The sequence below is a fragment of the Manis pentadactyla genome, chromosome 1 (genome assembly GCF_030020395.1).
Source record: "Manis pentadactyla isolate mManPen7 chromosome 1, mManPen7.hap1, whole genome shotgun sequence".
NCBI lineage: Eukaryota > Metazoa > Chordata > Mammalia > Pholidota > Manidae > Manis > Manis pentadactyla.
In genome coordinates this window covers 20430713-20449970 of record NC_080019.1, presented here as the reverse complement: position 1 = coordinate 20449970, position 19258 = coordinate 20430713, and the positions used below count along the sequence as shown (strand labels likewise).

Sequence of the window (19258 nt, the reverse complement as noted above, 5' to 3'; positions counted from 1 at the left end):
GAGAGAACTCGCAAGAGCGAGGAAAGGGGCGGGGAGAGGAACCTCGGGGGTCAGGTGAAGCCCACTACGAGTACTCCCCTAGGTACGGACGCTGGGGGCGGCGCCTGGGCCAGGGCTGCTGTTCACCTGGCGCTGCAGGTGGAGAACATGAGTAGACACCACCTTGACTGGCTTTCGGTAAAACCGACTTCTTCCACGTCACTGCACTTTTCACGCCTTTCCAGATATCCTGGGATCGGCCAGGAGGAGAACAAGGTGGGCGTCTGCAAGTTTGAGGCAGTCGAGTGAAGTGGTCGAGTTGCACGTGCAGGGTGCCTAGTGTCTGCTGTCGTAGCCACTGCCCGGCACCCCTAGCGCCCGCCGCGGCTGCGGCTTTAAGGGACCTGCCGAGTCTAGGCTGTGTCGCAGCAACTTTGTATCAGTCATGTCGCCCTCCTTCTGACTGACAGCCGGGATTGTCCAATGAGAAGCTCTTCTGACCCGTGCAGCGTGGAGCCCTGCTTCCCTCTGAGCCAATGGGGAGGGCTCCGAGGGGCGGGATAGCAACCCGAACTTTATCTGGGCATGTGACCCGCTTTTAAAAGGGCCGGCCCTGGATCTGGCCCACTCCCCCTCCAGGCTTTCGCCCGCCCTCTCTCAGTCTCCACTCTGCCCGCCCAGGCCCTGCCCCTTCTCTCTCCTCCTCCTCTCCGCCCCTCCGCGCCCGGGGTGTCATTGGACCGGGGAGACGCAAGCCAACTTCAGGCTGCACGGAGGAAGCCCGGGCAGTCACCTGGGTGCAGGAGCGTTGCTGCCTCGGGCTCTCCCGCTGCAGGGAGAGCGGCACTAGCTGGCCTGGATGTGGTTGGATTTAGGGGGGCTCCGCAGCAAGGGTGTCGTGGCGTTGGCGAGCGCTGCAACAGGTAGACGCCAAGAGACGGACCCTGACCGAGGCAGGTGTGTAGGGGTGCGCGGCTGGGCGCCGCTTGCCCGGCTTGGCGTGGGGCCGTGGCGCGGGAGCGTGCACTTTGCAGGGAGAAGTGGCTGCGTAATACGGAGGCACAGACAGAATGGTGCTGTGTGCTTGTTGTTTTGTTTTTTTTTCCCACTTTTTCCCCCCTTTGGCCGCCAGAGGACTATTTTGGGAAAGTTTGGCCACTTTGGATAAATGTCCTCTAACGAGAAGCTTTCTACCGCCTTTGGCAGTGGGAGATCTACCACCCCTCCCTTTCCCCTAAAGGTGAATTTGGGATCTTTTTTTTTTTTTTGGTACAGTTTTTAAAGGACGTTTGAATATTTCTTTCCTCTATCAATTGCGGAAGCACCCAAATCACAGCCGAAGGTGTAGCGAAGTAAGGGCAGTTGAAGGATATACAGATCCTGATAGATCCTGTATGAAAGGGGCTCTGGGAATTCGTGCATTTCCCCTTTCTAGTATTCATGAAACTCTAAAGAGATTCTGTGCTTTCTGTGGCATCAGTTGGATTCTAAAGGTAGGGAAGAAGGGATGAAGCTTTTTTTGGTGGCACGCGTACCCTATTACTGAATTCAGGTGCATGGCTTTTCCTACTGAATTTTAAAGACCAGGTTTAGATCGTGATGGCTAATGGTACCACCAGTTTTAACTCTTTTAACAAAGAAGTTAGGAAAACTTATTTGATAGTAGACAAACCGCTGAATTTTAAATGCACGGCTTTTCAACATTTATATTGCCATTTCCTTAGGGACTGTTATTGATGATATTTTTATAGTAACGATAACAGCGTTTTCCATCTGTGAAGTTTTGCTGTGAAGTTTTCATTTTATGTTTGACTTCATGCCATACTCTCATGGAAATGCTTGAGGAGAGGAGTTTTAAAAAATAAAGGGGAGCTTTTTCCTTTAATGGAGAAGTAGTTTTGTTTGGGGATTTCGGAAAGATCAGGTGGCTTAGTGAATTAGGTGAGTGAATAGAAATCAGGTGTGCTCAGTTCTAACTGTTCTCCTCTCTCTTAGGTGACCTTGGGCATATTTCTATCATTTACCTCATCTTTAAAAGAGGGTAACATTATAGTAGTTCTGTAGTGAGAATGACAGGAAAAGAGTTACATTAGCAAACTTTTACAACTGTGCAACAGTGGGAAATGGTGACATTCTCTTTAAGAAAATTGTCTTGAAGATGCCATATTACAGTGAAACAACAGTAGAAAATGATGTCTAAAATGGGACTATGTTTTGAGAATATTAAAAGTGAAAGTGTTTTCCGATAAAATATTAGAAAGAACCTTTGTAATATTCCTGAAAAAGCTACCTACTTAACGGAAAAGGGCAATTTAACACAGACTGTAAAACATAAAACATGCTAAAGTCAGGTTTTTCCTTTGCAAAAATATGTTCAAGAGCTTACATATGGCTTAAGGTAGAACTTCCATCAGTGCTTCTCTTTATTGTCCTTATGTGAAATTTCCTTTATGTTTTGGGAGAGGCTATTTCCATGAATATTAAAGGATCATAGTGATTTTTGTCCCAAGAGAATCTCTGTTACATGTATTTGTCTCCATATGTATCAGACATGTCTGATTTTCTATAAGCTAGATTTGTATCCGGTATCTGCTTCATCTTATACTTTAGTAACAAAAACTTTCCGTTTACCTTCTGGATATTAAGTTTTATGTGGAAGATATTCATTCATCAATTAAAATATTCAGAATTTACTAGTAAGTTCAAGTTGACTCCAATTCTGCTCAAGCAGGTCATTATGTCAATTCCAAAAAAAAAAAACCTGTGTTTCATGGGCCCTTAAAGAAGTCAACCTGATGCGTTTGTTCACAGAGAAGACTGATTAAAATAATACAGAGAACCCAGCATAAAATATTTCAATGATCCTATTTTTTAAAAGAATTCTGATCTTTAAAAATGTTTGCAGTGGAAACAATGCAGATGCTAGATGTCCTGCATTCTTTTGCGTTTGATTTGCCAACCTTTACCATTTTGACAGGTGCATCAGGGTTGTAGATGAGGACAATACCTTAAACAAAGCTAATTTAGATTTCAGCAAATCCTTTTGCAAATTCCTTAATTATAGTCCTGCCAATAACGTGGTGAAGTGCAGGTGGTTTTATGTATTGTTTTGCGAGTTCAGGGCTAGCCAAACAGGACTTGGAAAGTTGTGATCAGCTGCATGATGTTAGCTGATAAGATGTTTCCTTGTAGAGTGCTTTAAGATTCTCCTTGCCTGCCATTTCTCACACAGGGTCTCTTCATAGAGGCTCACAAATCTGAGATTTGGCTGATGGTTTAGGGCAGAGTGGTGAAAAGCATCCTTGAGAACATTAGTAGGTGTTCTGTGAAGAAAGGGTACAGTGGCCAAATTATTGAGGGAATGCTGGATTAAAAAGGAAACATCTCTGCACTGTAGGACTCCCCAGAAGTTTTAACATGCAAATTTAACTCGTGAAACTAAAAAAAAAAAAAAAAAAAAAAAACAATAAGTGGTCATCCTTTGGAGCTTCCTCCAAAAGACAATTTGGAGGAGGTATTTTGAGAACTATATGAATGGGGATTCCCTGTCAGACACAGGGCAGATAGGCCTATTGCCTAGGACTAGGGGGAGAGAATAGACTTTAGGTGTGAGGTGGTGAGGCCTGTGAAGGTGAAGGTGCCAAGGCAAGAGTGACTTCCAGGAATTGGAGAGAGGTGGCACAGTTCACCAGAACAGGGATTGTGGATTTAGAGACAAGGTTGGAGGAGGGAGGTGATACGCAGGAAGTGTCCAGGTTGAACATGAATAGATGTGTGTCTTGTGGTGCATGATGAATTTGAACCTGAAACACCTATACCTTAGATATCCATACATTCAGGTTTGGTATGGGGAGGACAGAATGCTCTTAAATAGAAGTAAAAGCAGTGCATAATATTTACTGGTATTTTTCAATGGAATGCTACCATTAACTGGTTTTTCAGTAAAGTAGAAAAGGCCAGTAGCCACTTTTAGGTCCCATTGCACTTTTTTTTTTTTTTTTTTTAGCTTGGCCTTCTTCCAACTCACTTTTTTGGCTATAATTACCAGATAAGCACTTCAACCTTTGGGATTTGATTTATTTTCCACTGTTTTGTGATTGCTTTGTGATTAGGAACTTAGAGAATGATGTTCTTTAAGTAAAAGTAGGCTACCAAACATTCACAAATTGAGTATGGATTATATCATGATAGTTTTAAATTTTCTATTGGTACTATGCTATCTGCTTGCAGTGCAGTGGTGAAACTGATAAAGTTTTCACCTTCTGAGAATTTAAAATCTAGTATAGAATACAGAAAAGTAAGGTAATTATAATACTTGAGGCAATTGGGGCATTCAGTTTCATTACAGAGATTTGTGTTGTCTACTGCCCGTTTATTTAGTAGAGTCATTATATTATTTTTCCCTGTTAATTAATAAAGTTCTGTAGCAAAAGATCTTAGTCTCATTTCTTCACTGAGGGGAAGGTAGGGAGGATGGAGGTAGTGAGTGGCAAAGAGGGGGAAACGATGAGAGGCCTGAAGTAATACTGATGTACGAACTGCAGAAACTGCATCTTTCAGAACAGGACTTTTATTTGGGTCATGGATTGTTTATACACCTGAAAGGGCTTGAAAAATGCACACATAATGATTTAGGGAATTTTTATATTAAAATATATAAATAAAATTTTTACAGAGAATTAACTTTCTTTAGAGGGTGGTTCTTTGTAATGGGGGAGTGATTTTGCCCCCATTCTCACTCGTCCCAGAGGCATTTGGCAGTCGGGGACTTTTGGGTGGTTGTAACTGGAAAGGAAGCCTGCTATTGGCGTCTAGTGGGTAAGGATCAGCAATATTGCTGAACATCTCAAAATGCATAGACACAGTGAGGAATGATCAGGCCCCAAATTTCAGTTGCATCTAGGTTAAGATACCTTTGTGTAGAGAGACCTGGGATCAAATTCCAGTTCCATCATTTAGGTGTGTGGCATGTGTTCCAGTTTCCCCACTTGTATCCTTTGAGTAATTTTACCAATCTTACAGGGTTGTTTATAGGGTTCAGTAAGTTAATGTATGTGAAGGGCATGTAATAATTACATTGAATCATATAATACATAGAATTATAAATATAGCCTATTCTGTCTATCAAATACATTTAGATAGAGAGCCAGTAGATATGATTGTATATCTAAAACAATCCTGTGGGCTCCCTGAGGATAGGGACTGTACCTGTTTTGTTTATCTCTATAGATTTAGTGACTGGTTATAGGCCAGAATGTAGCACACACTTGGTAAATATTTGTTGAATAAACACATAAATTGTCAGGACTCATCTTGAACTTCCTCCATTTACTGTTGAAAATAAAACTGCTTGTTGGGAGTCTTTTTTAGCAGGGTGCACATCAAAGTCCTTGCCAGTCGTGCAAGACTGAGATGAAGTGTCAAGTCCTGGTTATTTCCACATTGAAATGCTGCTTCTCTGAGCGGTGGGCCATTTTAATTAGTCAGGATATATGCATCTTTATTTTCTAGACCCCACATTAAATTATCTTACTTATTAATCTATCTTAAAATAATGTTTTAAAAATAGCTCTTAAATTATTTTTGTGATAATTGACTTGATAATTCTGTATTGAGAAATGGTAACATGAATTTCAGTCCCTTAGGGTTTGTAATAAAGGCATATATTAGAGATGGAAAGCAGTTTCCATATGTCCAAATGACTCCAAAGGTTTTGGAATTAGAAGATTCAGTTTTAACCCTGATTAACCCTGACCTGTCACTCACTGTGTCTTTCACTTTGGGCGAGTCACCCACATCACTGAATCCTCAGTTTCCTCCTTGCATGCCTTTAATACTCAAAATGATCCTTTGAATATTAAATATGTTAACATTAGTAAATCTCCTTTGCAACTTCTGAAGACTGTATTATAGCAAATATATTACTTGTATATAGATGCAAAATAGTTTTACGTGATTGTTGCTTGTATTTTGGCTTCTGGACAAGTTATAGTCAATGCTTTGTTATAGCAGCACCTCAAAAGGTAACCATTTTAATATAACTGAAAGCATTGCTTATAATAAGTAGAATATGTATAAAATATGTATTTATTGCCTCATAAATGCAATTTTAGAATGTCCTTTAGGGTAATATTGCTATAAATGACTCTAATTCAATTTTTTAATATAAATTTATTTGATAGCTATGGAGACCAAAGGCTACCACAGTCTCCCTGAAGGTCTAGATATGGACAGATCGTGGGGTCAAGTTTCTCAGGCTATGGAACGTTCTTCCCTGGGACCTACAGAGAGGACCGATGAGAATAACTACATGGAGATAGTCAATGTAAGCTGCGTTTCCGGTGCTATTCCAAACAACAGTACTCAAGGAAGCAGCAAAGAAAAACACGAACTACTCCCTTGCCTTCAGCAAGACAACAGTCGGTCTGGGATTTTAACATCTGATATTAAAACCGAGCTGGAATCTAAGGAACTTTCAGCAACTGTAGCTGAGTCCATGGGTTTATACATGGATTCTGTCAGAGATGCTGACTACACCTATGATCAGCAGAACCAGCAAGGAAGCATGAGTCCAGCAAAGATTTATCAAAATGTTGAACAGCTGGTGAAATTTTACAAAGAAAATGGCCATCCTCCTCCCACGCTCGGTAGTGTGAGCAGGCCCTTGAGATCATTTCTCCCTGACTCTGGGAGCTCTGTGAATGGCGGGGTTATGCGCACCATTGTTAAAAGCCCCATCATGTGTCACGAAAAGAGCCCGTCTGTTTGCAGCCCTCTGAACGTGACATCTTCAGTTTGCAGCCCTGCTGGAATCAGCTCTGTGTCCTCCACCTCGGCCAGCTTCGGTGGTTTCACAGTGCACAGCCCTATCACCCAGGGCACTTCTTTGACCTGCTCCCCTAATGTTGAAAATCGAGGCTCCAGGTCCCACAGCCCAGCTCACGCCAGCAACGTGGGCTCTCCTCTCTCAAGTCCATTAAGTAGCATGAAGTCCCCAATTTCCAGCCCTCCGAGTCACTGCAGTGTAAAATCTCCAGTCTCCAGTCCTAACGTCACTCTGAGATCCTCTGTGTCTAGCCCTGCAAATGTCAACTCAAGGTGCTCTGTTTCCAGCCCTTCCAACACAACTAACAGATCCACGCTTTCTAGTCCAACGGCTAGTACCGTGGGCTCTATCTGTAGCCCTGTAAACAATGCCTTCAGCTACACTGTTTCCAGCACTCCTGCAGGATCCAGTGCAGCCCGGGATGTGGTTCCTAGTCCAGACACACATGAGAAAGGTGCTCAAGAGGTTCCCTTTCCCAAGACTGAGGAAGTAGAGAGTGCCATCTCCAATGGTGTGACCGGCCCGCTTAACCTTGTCCAGTACATAAAACCGGAGCCAGATGGAGCCTTTAGCAGCTCATGTCTAGGAGGGAATAGCAAGATAAATTCTGACTCCCCATTCTCAGTGCCAATAAAGCAAGAATCAACCAAGCATTCATGTTCAGGCACCTCTTTTAAAGGGAATCCAACAGTAAACCCGTTTCCATTTATGGATGGCTCCTATTTTTCCTTTATGGATGATAAAGACTATTATTCTTTATCAGGAATTTTAGGACCACCTGTGCCCGGCTTTGATGGTAACTGTGAAGGCAGTGGGTTCCCAATGGGGATTAAACAGGAACCAGATGATGGGAGCTATTACCCAGAGGCCAGCATCCCTTCATCTGCCATTGTTGGTGTGAATTCAGGTGGACAGTCCTTTCACTACAGGATTGGTGCTCAAGGTACAATATCTTTATCGCGATCGGCTAGAGACCAATCTTTCCAACACCTGAGTTCCTTTCCGCCTGTCAGTACGTTAGTGGAGTCATGGAAAACACATGGTGACCTGTCATCTAGAAGAAGTGATGGATATCCAGTCCTAGAGTACATTCCAGAAAACGTATCAAGGTAAGTTGGCATCTCCTTTGTTTTGAAAACCGGGGTTTTGCAAAGTGTTATAAGGTCAGCGTTATCTTTGCAGTTGACAGACTTAAGCGTATTTCAGTTTACTGTTCTATTCTTATTTTGAGGATGGTCATTAGTAATTCTCCCTTTGCTTGTAGGTGTAATGCTACCACGTTTGAGAAAGGGAAGCAAAAAATTCTTAATCTCTTAGAAAATATTTGTGTTGATTTTCAAGGCAGGTATATAGGTGTCCTCCCTGCATACTGTAGGTGTTGGGAAAAAGTTTGTTTTCTTCCATCTGTTTTCTACATTTACTTTGGTGGACTCATGCTAGTTTTGTTTTTCTTTAGCTGTATAATGGTTCACTAAAATTGCTTTGAATTAGTTTCTCTGTGGTCGTTTTTTTTTTTTCTTAGCTTTCTTTATTAATCACTTTGTTGGTTGTGAAAAATGAAATTGAACCCCAAGTCTGTTACCCACAGGCTCCCCACCCTCTTTGTCCTTTTCTAGGCAGGTTAATTGCACGTAAGTTGTGGTTTTCAATACAAATAAATCATTTCCTTAATTGTTGAGGGTTTTTAAGGATTCAGCACATCTAAAATTACTAAGTGGACAGCCTTGCCTTAGAAATGAAATATGTCACTGCAGTTTTGAATTGGTATGCTTATAACTTTTAAGATCTTCAAGAAGACATACTTACTGTGAAGTATCTGTTGGTTTTCCTTGTTGCATATTGCCTATTGTCAATATTTAGAAAAAACAAGGAAGAGGTTTTAGATATGACTATAAAGGGTGGTTCTAAATTATACAATGAATATTCGCATTGGACTTTGTTTCAGTGCTGTTTTTATTACATGGTTGTGATAAATGATCCCTTTATTGAACATATAAAGAATAGATTTCCTAGCTAGGGTTTATTCCTTTGGCATCTAGGAATATGTTTTTAGGGAATTGTTCCTTAAAAACTTATTTTATGGGAAATATATCCATCCAGTTAGCAGAACCAAGGGTTTATGTGTATTCCTGTATCCTTTTCTTTCTGTTACATTTTATTTTTTCCTCAAACCCAAAGCAAGAACTTTAATTTGTGTATTCTTTTCTTTGTCATCCAAACTTTTCTCCTCTCGCAGCAAACATTCCATAAAGGATATGTCCTTACAGTTCTCGATAGCATGAACTACTCAGTCATATTCTAATACTGCCACTAACTCTTAAATTCTATACTCTAACACATGATAGCCTGAGATAGCATGACTTTCATTAGAACCACACTCATCATGTGGTGTGTTGCTAATGGTTTGTTTTACTTGGAGAGAAGGAAATTTTGCCCGTGATTCTTGTATTTTTGTAAGTGATGTTTTTAGCGAGTTAGTATGTCCAAGAGCCTGGTAGTTAAGGGCATTGCTGCCCTGGTTGAAATCCCAGCTCTGGGCTTTGTGCCCCTCTGCAGATCCCTTTACCTCTCTGGGCTTTACTTTTCTCACCTGTAAAAAGGAAATTAAATAGTACCCAACTCAAAGGTGATTAAGACAGTTAAGTGAGTTAATTTATGAGACGCTCTTTGGATATCATCTCATATATGGTAGGCATAATATACATTTTAGCTGTTACTATTTATATTTAATTAAATTGTTTTCATAATCTTTGGTTTCAGTTTCTTTTAGTTTTCCTTTTTCCTCATTTTATGAAATTCCATAGTATTTTAAAGAGATATTAGCTAAAAGGAATATTTGTTGATAATTCTTATGATTAATTTATCTACTTTTATTTTTTGTTTCATGGTTAGGTACTGTACATTTGCTACTACATTTCTATTTATGCTTTCTTAGTTTTGAAGGGCATTTTGCTAATGTCTCTGGTAGAAATACTAGAGAGAGAGTAGATGAAATCATTAGTTCTCTCTTATGTTTGTTCTGTATCCTAGTTCTACTATTTCAATGATAGTTTTCACACTCTCATTATAAAGCCCCTCCTATAGTATAGTGACCCATATCCTTAAACATATTAATATGAATCAGTAGCCTTGAGCCCATCCTGCATTTGTGGGCACTGAAGATGTTGTCTGGTTCTCGAGTATTCCAGAGTTCTTTATATACTTGTTCATATAGTTAGAGGGGATTCATTTTGTTTACATACACATTGCTATTGTGCTAGTTAATGTAGATTTTCCAAAAGCTTTAATATCAAAGCTTTAATGTTATTTCAAGTCTCTTATAGGTTGCTAGTTCTTTACAGATTTTCCTGGTGAATATTATCCAAATCTATTTGTTTTGATCATTCTAAGACTAAAGGCTCAAGGTTCAGAAGATACTTAGATCTTTTTCTAGATTTCAGTCTACATGTTATAATATTTCATTTAAAATTATCCAAGCTTTATTATTGGTGTCTTATTTTGTGCTTTTGAATCAAAATACAACCTTTTGTCTATTTTTAACTTAATGATGGTGATACCCATTCCAGGGAGTGTTGAATAAATTAATGAATTAAAGGTTATAGAGGATCAAGGAAGGCCGTGTGTAACTGCTTCACAGTGTCACAATATCCTTCATCTTCAGGCTGCACTCTAAACTGTTTTCTAGTAGATTTCAAAGTGTTTGGTATTCCTGAGACCTTTTCAAGGAAGTTCAGGGAGTAAAAAATCATGCATTGGTTAAAGATCCATTCAAAATGGAAAATAGACCAATGGATATTAACGTGATAGTGTTTGAAAAATTCATTGATACATTTTCAGGTTCCACACTGCAACCAACCTTTAAGAAACTACTCACTGTAGTCAGTTTTCAGTATAGTAACAAAGAATCATATCTGCAATTATCTGAAAAGACCATTAAAATGCCCCTCCTTTTTCCAAGAATGTATCTGTGGGAGGCCAGATTTTTTCATATATTTGAATGAATCAAAACCTATCACCATACATTGCATGCAGAAGTAGATAGGAAAATGCAGCTGTCTTCTATTAAGTAGACAGTAGATTTGCAAAAATGTAAAATAGTGGCACCCTTATTAAAGTTTTTGTTTTGGGGAAATAGTTATTTTTTCATAAACATGTTTATGTTAATATGTAATGACATCTTATTTTTAAATGACTTAATGTAATAGTTTCAGTTTCTAATATGGTAAATACCAGTAGATATGAATGACTTCCATAAACAAAAGCTCTTTTGTATCCTCAGTACATTTAAAGAGTGAGAAGGTGTCCTGAGACCCAACAGTTGAGAACAGCTGGGCTCTTCTGTCCCATACACCTTTTGGAGACTAATGAGGAAAGAGGGTATTATTTTTTGTGTGTTAGCCTTACTGCATATTGTATTGAGAATGAGTACCCTATTCAAATAAGAAAAATGGTTCTCATCCAAATGAATTTTTCAGGCTGATAGAAATGAGTAATGGCTGTGAAGTGTGTGTGGTCCTCATTTCAGTCTGTGGGCATTCTGTACGAGCGGTGACACAGGTGATCTCTCTGTTAATAAAGTTCCAGTGAATGGGTTGTCTGAGCACCAGTTGTAAGGTATACTATGCCAAAAGTTGGATTTAAAGCTTCTAGGATGGTCACTGGACCTAGTTGTGTCATGTAGATGCGAGTTCCCCTGTCAGCTTGGACACAAAACTGTGGCCTTGGCTGAGACACAGCTTCTCTCAGCCTCAGTTTCTTAATTTTAAAATGAACAAGTTGAGCTAGATGCTCTCTAAAGTCCACTAACAAAACTGTCTAGTAACTGTAGATTCCCTGGAGTTACGTATGGTGAGAAGCAAAGTAGAGCATTCTTTAACATAGTTGTGTAGGTTTAATCACAAATCTAGCCCTGTCGTTTCCAGGGTAATCTGAGTAGAAAAATGTCATTACCATTTACCATTAAAAAGTAAAAGTGAGTAGAGGTGATCCAGCATTTTGCTTTGAAAAGCAGTGCATTTTTTTTATCAGATCTTTTCCTTCTATAAAATCTGACACTATGAATTTCTTGTTCTTTTAATTTGCACTATTCCTTTGGAAAGCAGGGTGTTTCTGTTGACCTAACAATGGATATTTATGGCGATAGTCATAGTCACTTTGATAGCATCATACCACCATGTTAACATTGACTTAGACTTTCAAATATAGAGTTCACTATTTCAAAGGGCATGCTGTGGTAGGTTCCAAGACAAGTAACCAGGTATTTACCTTAATGTATGCTGCATTTTTTTCCATGATAGAATGAAGCAATTTAGTAAATAACTTAGTTATTTTTTATTTTTCAGTTGTCTCTTGAGTTCTTTGAAACTTACTTTCAGTAACAAACCCAGAGTTTGTTACAAAGTTTTCCCTATCTCTTTGTAAACTTTTTGAATAAAATACTTCTACATAATGTAAAATGTGAGATGTAAATATCTCTATATAATGCAAAATATAAAAGAATAATGGGTTTAGCGGCTGGGGTGGGCATTGAGTGATTGAGTATTAGTGCTTACTATAATAAATCCATTACAAAATTACTTAGATCATTTGGAAATGAAAGCATAGAATTTTCTTTCTTATTATTTGTCTCATAGTATTTTCATTTTGAAATTGCTAATTTACCTAAAGTTTCTCCAGGTTAGTAATCTCAATAATATTTTTAGAAATGATTTTAAAATAAGACTTGCTTTTCCTGATGATTCTCATTTATTTACAATATTTCTACTGAGAGGGTGGATGATTTTATTTTTTAAAATGTGCTTTTTAATTTACAAATCACTATGATATTCTTTCATAAATTTTGCTTTTATATCACAGGTATCCTAAGTTTATATATCAGTATGTATACATTTTATCTACACTATCATTAAATTTAGGCCTGTTTACTTAAAAAACATGGGGATAAAAACTCGAATTTCAGTTAAATAAACTCAAATTATTCAAGGGCTGTTTGCTTCCATATCAGTGACATGTGGAAACTAGGACCTGGAGATTTATTACTTACAGATTTGATGCCTTTTGAATATTGAAACTCGGGGTGTGTCTGACCTTCTTTAATCTTGTAATATCTAGAGTAATACCAGATATTATACTGACCACCAGTAATTTAGGAGTAACACTTCCTTCCCCTTAATGCTTTGATGTCATCAATTTTTTCTCCAAAATAATATTCTTTTTCCAGGATTTCAGCTGTTACTTTGGTTTTATATTATTCATCTGATAAAATTTCAGCTCTGCTGCTAAAAACTTCTTTTTTTCTTTCGTTTACTGAATTCAAATGAAGAGAAAATTTTTGGCTTCTCAAATACATTTAAATATAGCCATTTCATTGTATATTTTTGTGGACCGTGTTCCAAAATTTATTAGAGAAAACCCAGGGAATAAAAGCCTGTTAAATGTATAATGTCTTCATCTTAAACTTTAGAAGTTCTAGTTTTAAACTTGTCATATAGGCCTTGTCTTCAGTTTTAAGAGTTTTATTTTGTTCTTTATATAGTAAGGTAATGATGAAGTTAAAATGTAATTACATATAAGAACATGTTCTTAATTAATGCTCTGGAAACCTCTGAATTTATGATTGGTGGTGGTATGGCCAAGGCCAAAATTTCTGTGTAAAGAAGAGATAGAAATTGCTTTTATTTTATGTAAGAAATAGAGAATTCTGAGGAAGGAAGGAGGACAAACAAAGTGATTAGAATACTTAGAAAGCTAATTCCCCTGGGAAAAGGACTGTGAGATACTGTTGATCTGAATTCATAACTGTGGCTATGACTTAATTTTATTATTGATGGCTACCTCACTGGTATGTAGCCTCATCTCATGTATTAGGAGTTGTGGAGACGCATATACAACAACTGCAACCTAAAACAATGAGATAAGGTTTGTAATGTGCAAAATCGACTTTGGATATTCTGACAGGATAAGATTATCTAAGCAAGTCTTAGAAAATGGCGAGGTGGGGAAATGGCCAGAGTTGGTATTTATCCTTAGTCTTGAAACATTTGCAGGGGGGTAGGGGCGGGCACTTCTGGGGAGGGATTGATGTGAGCCAAACCCTGGAGACTGGCAGAGAACACTGAGTGTGGTCAAGCTGTGTGGCTGGTGGTGAGGCAGGGAACTGGGGGGAAGAAAGCCTGGGAGAAGTAGCTGGAACTAGAAGGCTGGAACTTGAAAGTCACACAAGAAATCTGTACTTAATTTAGCAGGTAATGAGGAGCCATTGAAGTGTTGGAGCAGGGAAGTGGCATGAGCTGAAGAGCACTTTGGAAAGATCTTAATTAGGGCAGAGGTAGGGTGGATTGGAGCGCAAAGAGCCTTGTCAGGAAGTTATTGCAACAGTGCAGAAGGAGGAAAACTCAATTCTCCAGAGCAAGCTTGTTGGGGGTAGTGGAGAAAAGCAGGCAGATGTGAGATATGACATATAAAGCTCTTTGCAGGAGTTGATTTTTGCATAAAATTTTTATTTTGAAATAATCACAAGCTTACCAAAAAATTGTAAGCCCATTACCAAAAACTATAAACAATCTCTTACACGACCACAATATAACCATCAACATTGGGAAATTAACATTAAGTTACTGATAACTACTCCTTAGGCATCATTCTGGTTTTGCCAGTTGCCCTGATAAAGTCTTTTTATAGCAAAAGCATCCAGTTGGAAACTGTACTGTGCTTAGTTGTCATCTCTCCTTGGCCTCCTCCAGTCTGGGACAGCTTCCTAGTCTGTTCTAGATTTCGTGACTTCACGGTACTTTTGAAGATTAAAGGCCAGTTATTTAGTAGGAAGTGCCTCCGTTTGGGTTTCTGTTTCCTCCTGATTCCGTTCACGTGATGCACCTTTGGCAGAAGTCGCAGAAGTGATGCTGTTTACGTCTGTTGCTTCCTGCTAGGTGGCAAGCAGTTCCCCTTTGTGCCGTTCCAGACTCCATGGATCACGTGATTCAGGGGCTGTCAGGCTTCTGCAAGGTAAAGTTACTCTTTTCCCTTTGCAGTGAGGAGATACTTGGGGGAGAGATACTTTAAAACTGTATGAACATCCCATTCTTCAAACGTTGTCATTTAGGTGTCTGTATCTGCATGGCATTGTTGTTGTTATTTTTATTTATGTCCTCAGTTATAGCCTGTTAGGTCCTTATTTTTGCTGTTCGATTGTTTGAGATAGCCGGTGGGAACCCTTTCAGGCTGGCCTCTGTGTCCCTTTACGGTGTTCTCACTGTTCTCTGAGCACTTCCTTGCTTTGGGCCCTTGTTCCTTTCCTACCCCAGTCCTAGAGTAAACTGTTTCTCCAAGCAGTGCTCCCACCCCCACAGACACTCTCATCTCTGTGCTTGGGGTCAGGCTTTACATTCTGGGTCACAGGGCCACCCCCCCGCAACCTGCACCCTTAATGCACTCAAGCAATGACGTCCCCTGCTGGACTGTCCTCCCGCTGCGTGGACTGTGACACCTTGCGCTAGAGCAGGGGAACACATGCATGCCCTCACCTCTGCAGAAAAACCCTTGGCCTTGAGGTTCCACTGTTGGGCCATCACAGCTGTCCACCACCCACCTCCCTAAACACCATGGGTCTCTACTTCCTGTGTCTTACCTAACAGCTTTGGGACAAACTTGTTAAGCTTCGAAGAGGAAGGAGAGGAGATGGCATATGAGCAGAAGTGGAGAATAAAGTATGTGGCAAATTGGTAAAAACTCCCAGGTTATGAGCTTGACTGTCATGGATAATCATGAGCAATTAAGAGAAAGGGAGAAACCAAGGATAGGCTTGGAGAGGAAGTGATGACTTATCTTGGTTATCTGAGTGTTAAGTCCCAGTCTACCTCTGTTTGGAAGAGTTCTCTGTATAGGTGCAAATGTTGGTCTGGAAGTGTGGGGAGCCTCTTCACAGAAGTGGCAACCGAGGGGTGGGTCAGTGTGGGTGCTGTTACCCAGGGAGCAAATGTATATATGACTCCACTATAGGTTAAAGTGCATTTTGCAACATGTTTAGAAGAACAGAACCCCACTTAGGAGATGAGCAACACATCCTAGTAAAGGAGACAGGGAGCTGTTTAGAGACTGAAGGTAGTGCCGAGTCATGGATGCCAAAGGGAAGAATCATGTGGTCTTAGAATTTCCAAATTAGAAGGGCTTGAAGGCTATCTATAAATCCAGCCCTCTACGGACATGGATACTGCAACTAAGGCTCCAAAAGACTGCATGCCTTTTCCAGTATTAGTCACAGAACTGGAAGTAGAATCCTGCCCTTTTGTGTATTACGTTATCCTTTCCTTCCATTAAGATGGTGGTTTAAAACCTGATGATAAAGCAGGCAAGACCAGAAATTAGATGTAATAGCTGGTGCTGGTGATTTTTCAAGAAGGAATTCTGTACAGCCATGGAAATGGGGATTGTTCTGTGACTGGCTAAGGAGTGAGTTAGCAAGAAGAGAAGTGTGGGGGATGTGGGTGCACAGTGCTTCCTCTTGGGAGGCATCTGTTTGGTGGCAGGGAAAGGGGTCAAGGGAGAGATCCTGGCATAAAGAAATGGCAGGATCAAAGTAAGGATTCTGGTGGACAGGTAGGACATGAAGAGAGTGATGGACGTGTGCTGAGGTTGTGATTGCAAGTGGAGGAGAGTAGGAGGGTAACTGACCGGAGCAGGTCCTGGGCAGCCGGGAGGACGGATGAGCCTGCCCCGGGCCTCAGGGTCCCGTATTCAGCTGCCAGAGTGACTAATGTGGATAAGCGGTTGCCGGCAGCTAGTGCCCCTCTTCCACGGATATGGAACCTGAGGTGCAAACGGTGTCTGTGATTTGCCTAAGGCCACAGAGCTAAAGTAAATGAAGAAACAAATATTTGAGATAGAGAAGAAGAAAGCTGAATGTCCTGAGAAAACTGGCAGACGGATCTTTTAAAGCCATCGATCAAATTAGGTGACTGACGATGAAGCCCTCCGGCTGCCTCTCCTTGCCAGCAGCGCACCGCATGCCTGAAGGTCTGTCAAGTCCTCATCGTGCCCCCGACTGCCGTCTGTAGTACCTGTTTCCTCCCTGCTCCTTCCCTGGCCTGCCCTTTGGGTGCCTCAGACCAACAGGAAAAAAACCCTTTCCTTGCGGGAGCCTCTAGTTAGTGTTCCCTCTGCCAAGAAGGCCCTGCCACCAGATTTTGGTTTCCTGCCCCTTGTTGTCACTCAGGATTAGCTCAAATGTCACCCTCTCAATGAGGCCTTCCCTGGTCATCCTTTGTAAGTGGTGACACCACCCATCCCACCTTCTAACACGTTATCTTCTTTTGTTGTCTTCATAGCCCTTACCTGTCGGAAATTCTTTCTTTACTTCACTTTCCCTAATTGGAATGTGCACTTCCTGAGAGCAGGGCCCTTATCTGTCCTGTTTACCAGTGCATTCGCCAGACCTAAAACAGTGCCAGGCATACTGGTGATGTTTCGTTAATCCTGATTGAATGAATGAATTGGTTAGCAGAGGGACTTGGGTATGTCTTTGGGGTGACTAGGTAAGTGTTGGGGATTGTGTAAGACAGCCACAATTGTTAAATTAGAGGTTCTACTGAATTTAGCAAAAAACTATGACCTCTGTCAGTGTATCTTTAAGGGTTTTCACAAAATAATTAGTGATGCTGTTCTTTCTTTCTAATCTCAGTATACTAGAGTAGTCAGTAATGGTGTATGCCAAGCTACATGTTACAAACAGTAAAATTCACTCTTTGTGGTGTACAATTCTGAGTTTTGCCAAAGGTGTAGTCAAAACCACCACCCATTCAAGAGAGAGTAGTTTTATCACCCACCAAACTTCCCTTGTGTTGCCCCTTCATAGTTAACCCTTCTCCTCACTTCCACAACCTAGTGACCATTTGTGTATTCCCCATCTCCAGAGTTGTTTGTTTTCTAGATTGCCATATAAATGGAATCATACTTTATATAGCTTTGTGATTCTGGCTGCTTTCATTTAGCACAATGCACGTGTCAGTAGTTAGTTTCTTCATAGTGCTGGTGGTATTCCATTTATGGCTTTCCCACAGTTTGTTCATCCGTTTGCCTGTCAAATGCCATCTCGGTTGTTTCCAGTTTTGGCAATTACAAATAAAGCTGCTGGAAGTATTCATGTATAAATCTCTTCATGGACATGCATTTTATTTTTTCTTAGTGAATACCTATGAGTAGAAGGACTTATGGCGGGTGCAGTTTTAATCTTAAAGAAGTTGACAAACTGTTCTCCGAAGTGTTCATACCACTTTCCATTCTCACCAGCAGTGTGTGAGAGTTCTGGTTCTGTTACATCCTTGCCTACACTTGAGAGAGTTCGTCTTTTTAAGCTTAGACATTATCATAGGGGAGTAGTGGTAACTCATTGTGATTTCAGCGGGCATTTCTCTAATGCCTACATCACACCAAACAGTTTTTCATTAGCTTACTTGCCATTCATATGCCTTCTTTTCATGACTGTTAACTGTTCTGCCCATTTTTATTGCGTTGGTTTTCTTCTTTTTGAGTTCTTTTATCCGTGTTCTTTAAGGTTTTCGATAGAAGACCTAGAACTAAGAAAAATAGCTGTTTAAAAAGGTATAATGACAGAGGTAAAAATAATAGGCAATTTTCAAATTATTTAATGCCTACTGTGTTCTTAATGTGGATTAACAAATCAAAGGCATATGAAACAAGCCACATGTCTCTGCTCTATGCCCTTCTAGCTGGGGGGGATGACATTCACATGAGTTTATACAGTCTTTCGTGGGGTCCTTCCTTAATTATGTGTTTGATTGTGTGATGAGTTATAAACTGTTGCCAAAGATTAGAGAAGGAAGAATTATGTGGGCCTGAATAGTCAAGGAAAGCTTCTTATAGGAGGTACGATCTCAGTTGACGTTTGACGATACGTGGTATTTGCAGAGGAATAGAGAGGTATTACAGGAATAAGTAGTAGCACAGGTCAGGAATGTGGACCAAGGACAAAGCCAGCTCGGAGGGGCTTAATGGTAGTTGGGAAAACAAGATTATTGAAATCTGTGAGTGCGAAAAAGAAGTGTTTTGGCATTTCTACTATAGCGCTGTTAAACATTTTTTAAACTGAGGAATGACAGAAAAGGGTAGAAAGGTCATTCTGATAATGGATATATAAAATAGTGACTGAAATGAACAGAAAAAGCAGTTAAAAGGCTATCATATTTGAAATTCAGGCTGAGAGGATAAGAGCCTGAGTGGCTGGAAATACGGGCAAAGAATAGTTATTAAAGACAGTTGAAAGGAAGAAATAACTGAATGACAGATTATCTGACCCAAAGCCTATTCCTTTCCACTATATCACTAAACCATGTGTGTTAACAACCCCCAAAAAGTAGATGGCTGAGGAGTGCAGGAAAGAAAAACAGAGCTTTATGGTAATAAGGAGAATGTTTAGGCATAGTTACGACTCTAAGAGAA

At 40.2% G+C, this 19258-nt stretch overlaps 1 protein-coding gene across 1 annotated transcript in view; it reads left to right on the top strand.

The window, feature by feature from the left end:
• The first annotated feature begins 635 nt into the window (after positions 1 to 635).
• The window catches only part of NR3C2 (nuclear receptor subfamily 3 group C member 2), a 332753-nt gene continuing 314130 nt past the window's right edge, over positions 636 to 19258 (top strand). The window contains exons 1-2 of the mRNA XM_036910130.2: positions 636 to 936; positions 6162 to 7914. Of these exons, the coding sequence (XP_036766025.1) occupies positions 6164 to 7914 (1751 nt within the window). The 5' untranslated portion in view covers positions 636 to 936; positions 6162 to 6163. The remainder of the gene's footprint in view (positions 937 to 6161; positions 7915 to 19258) is intronic.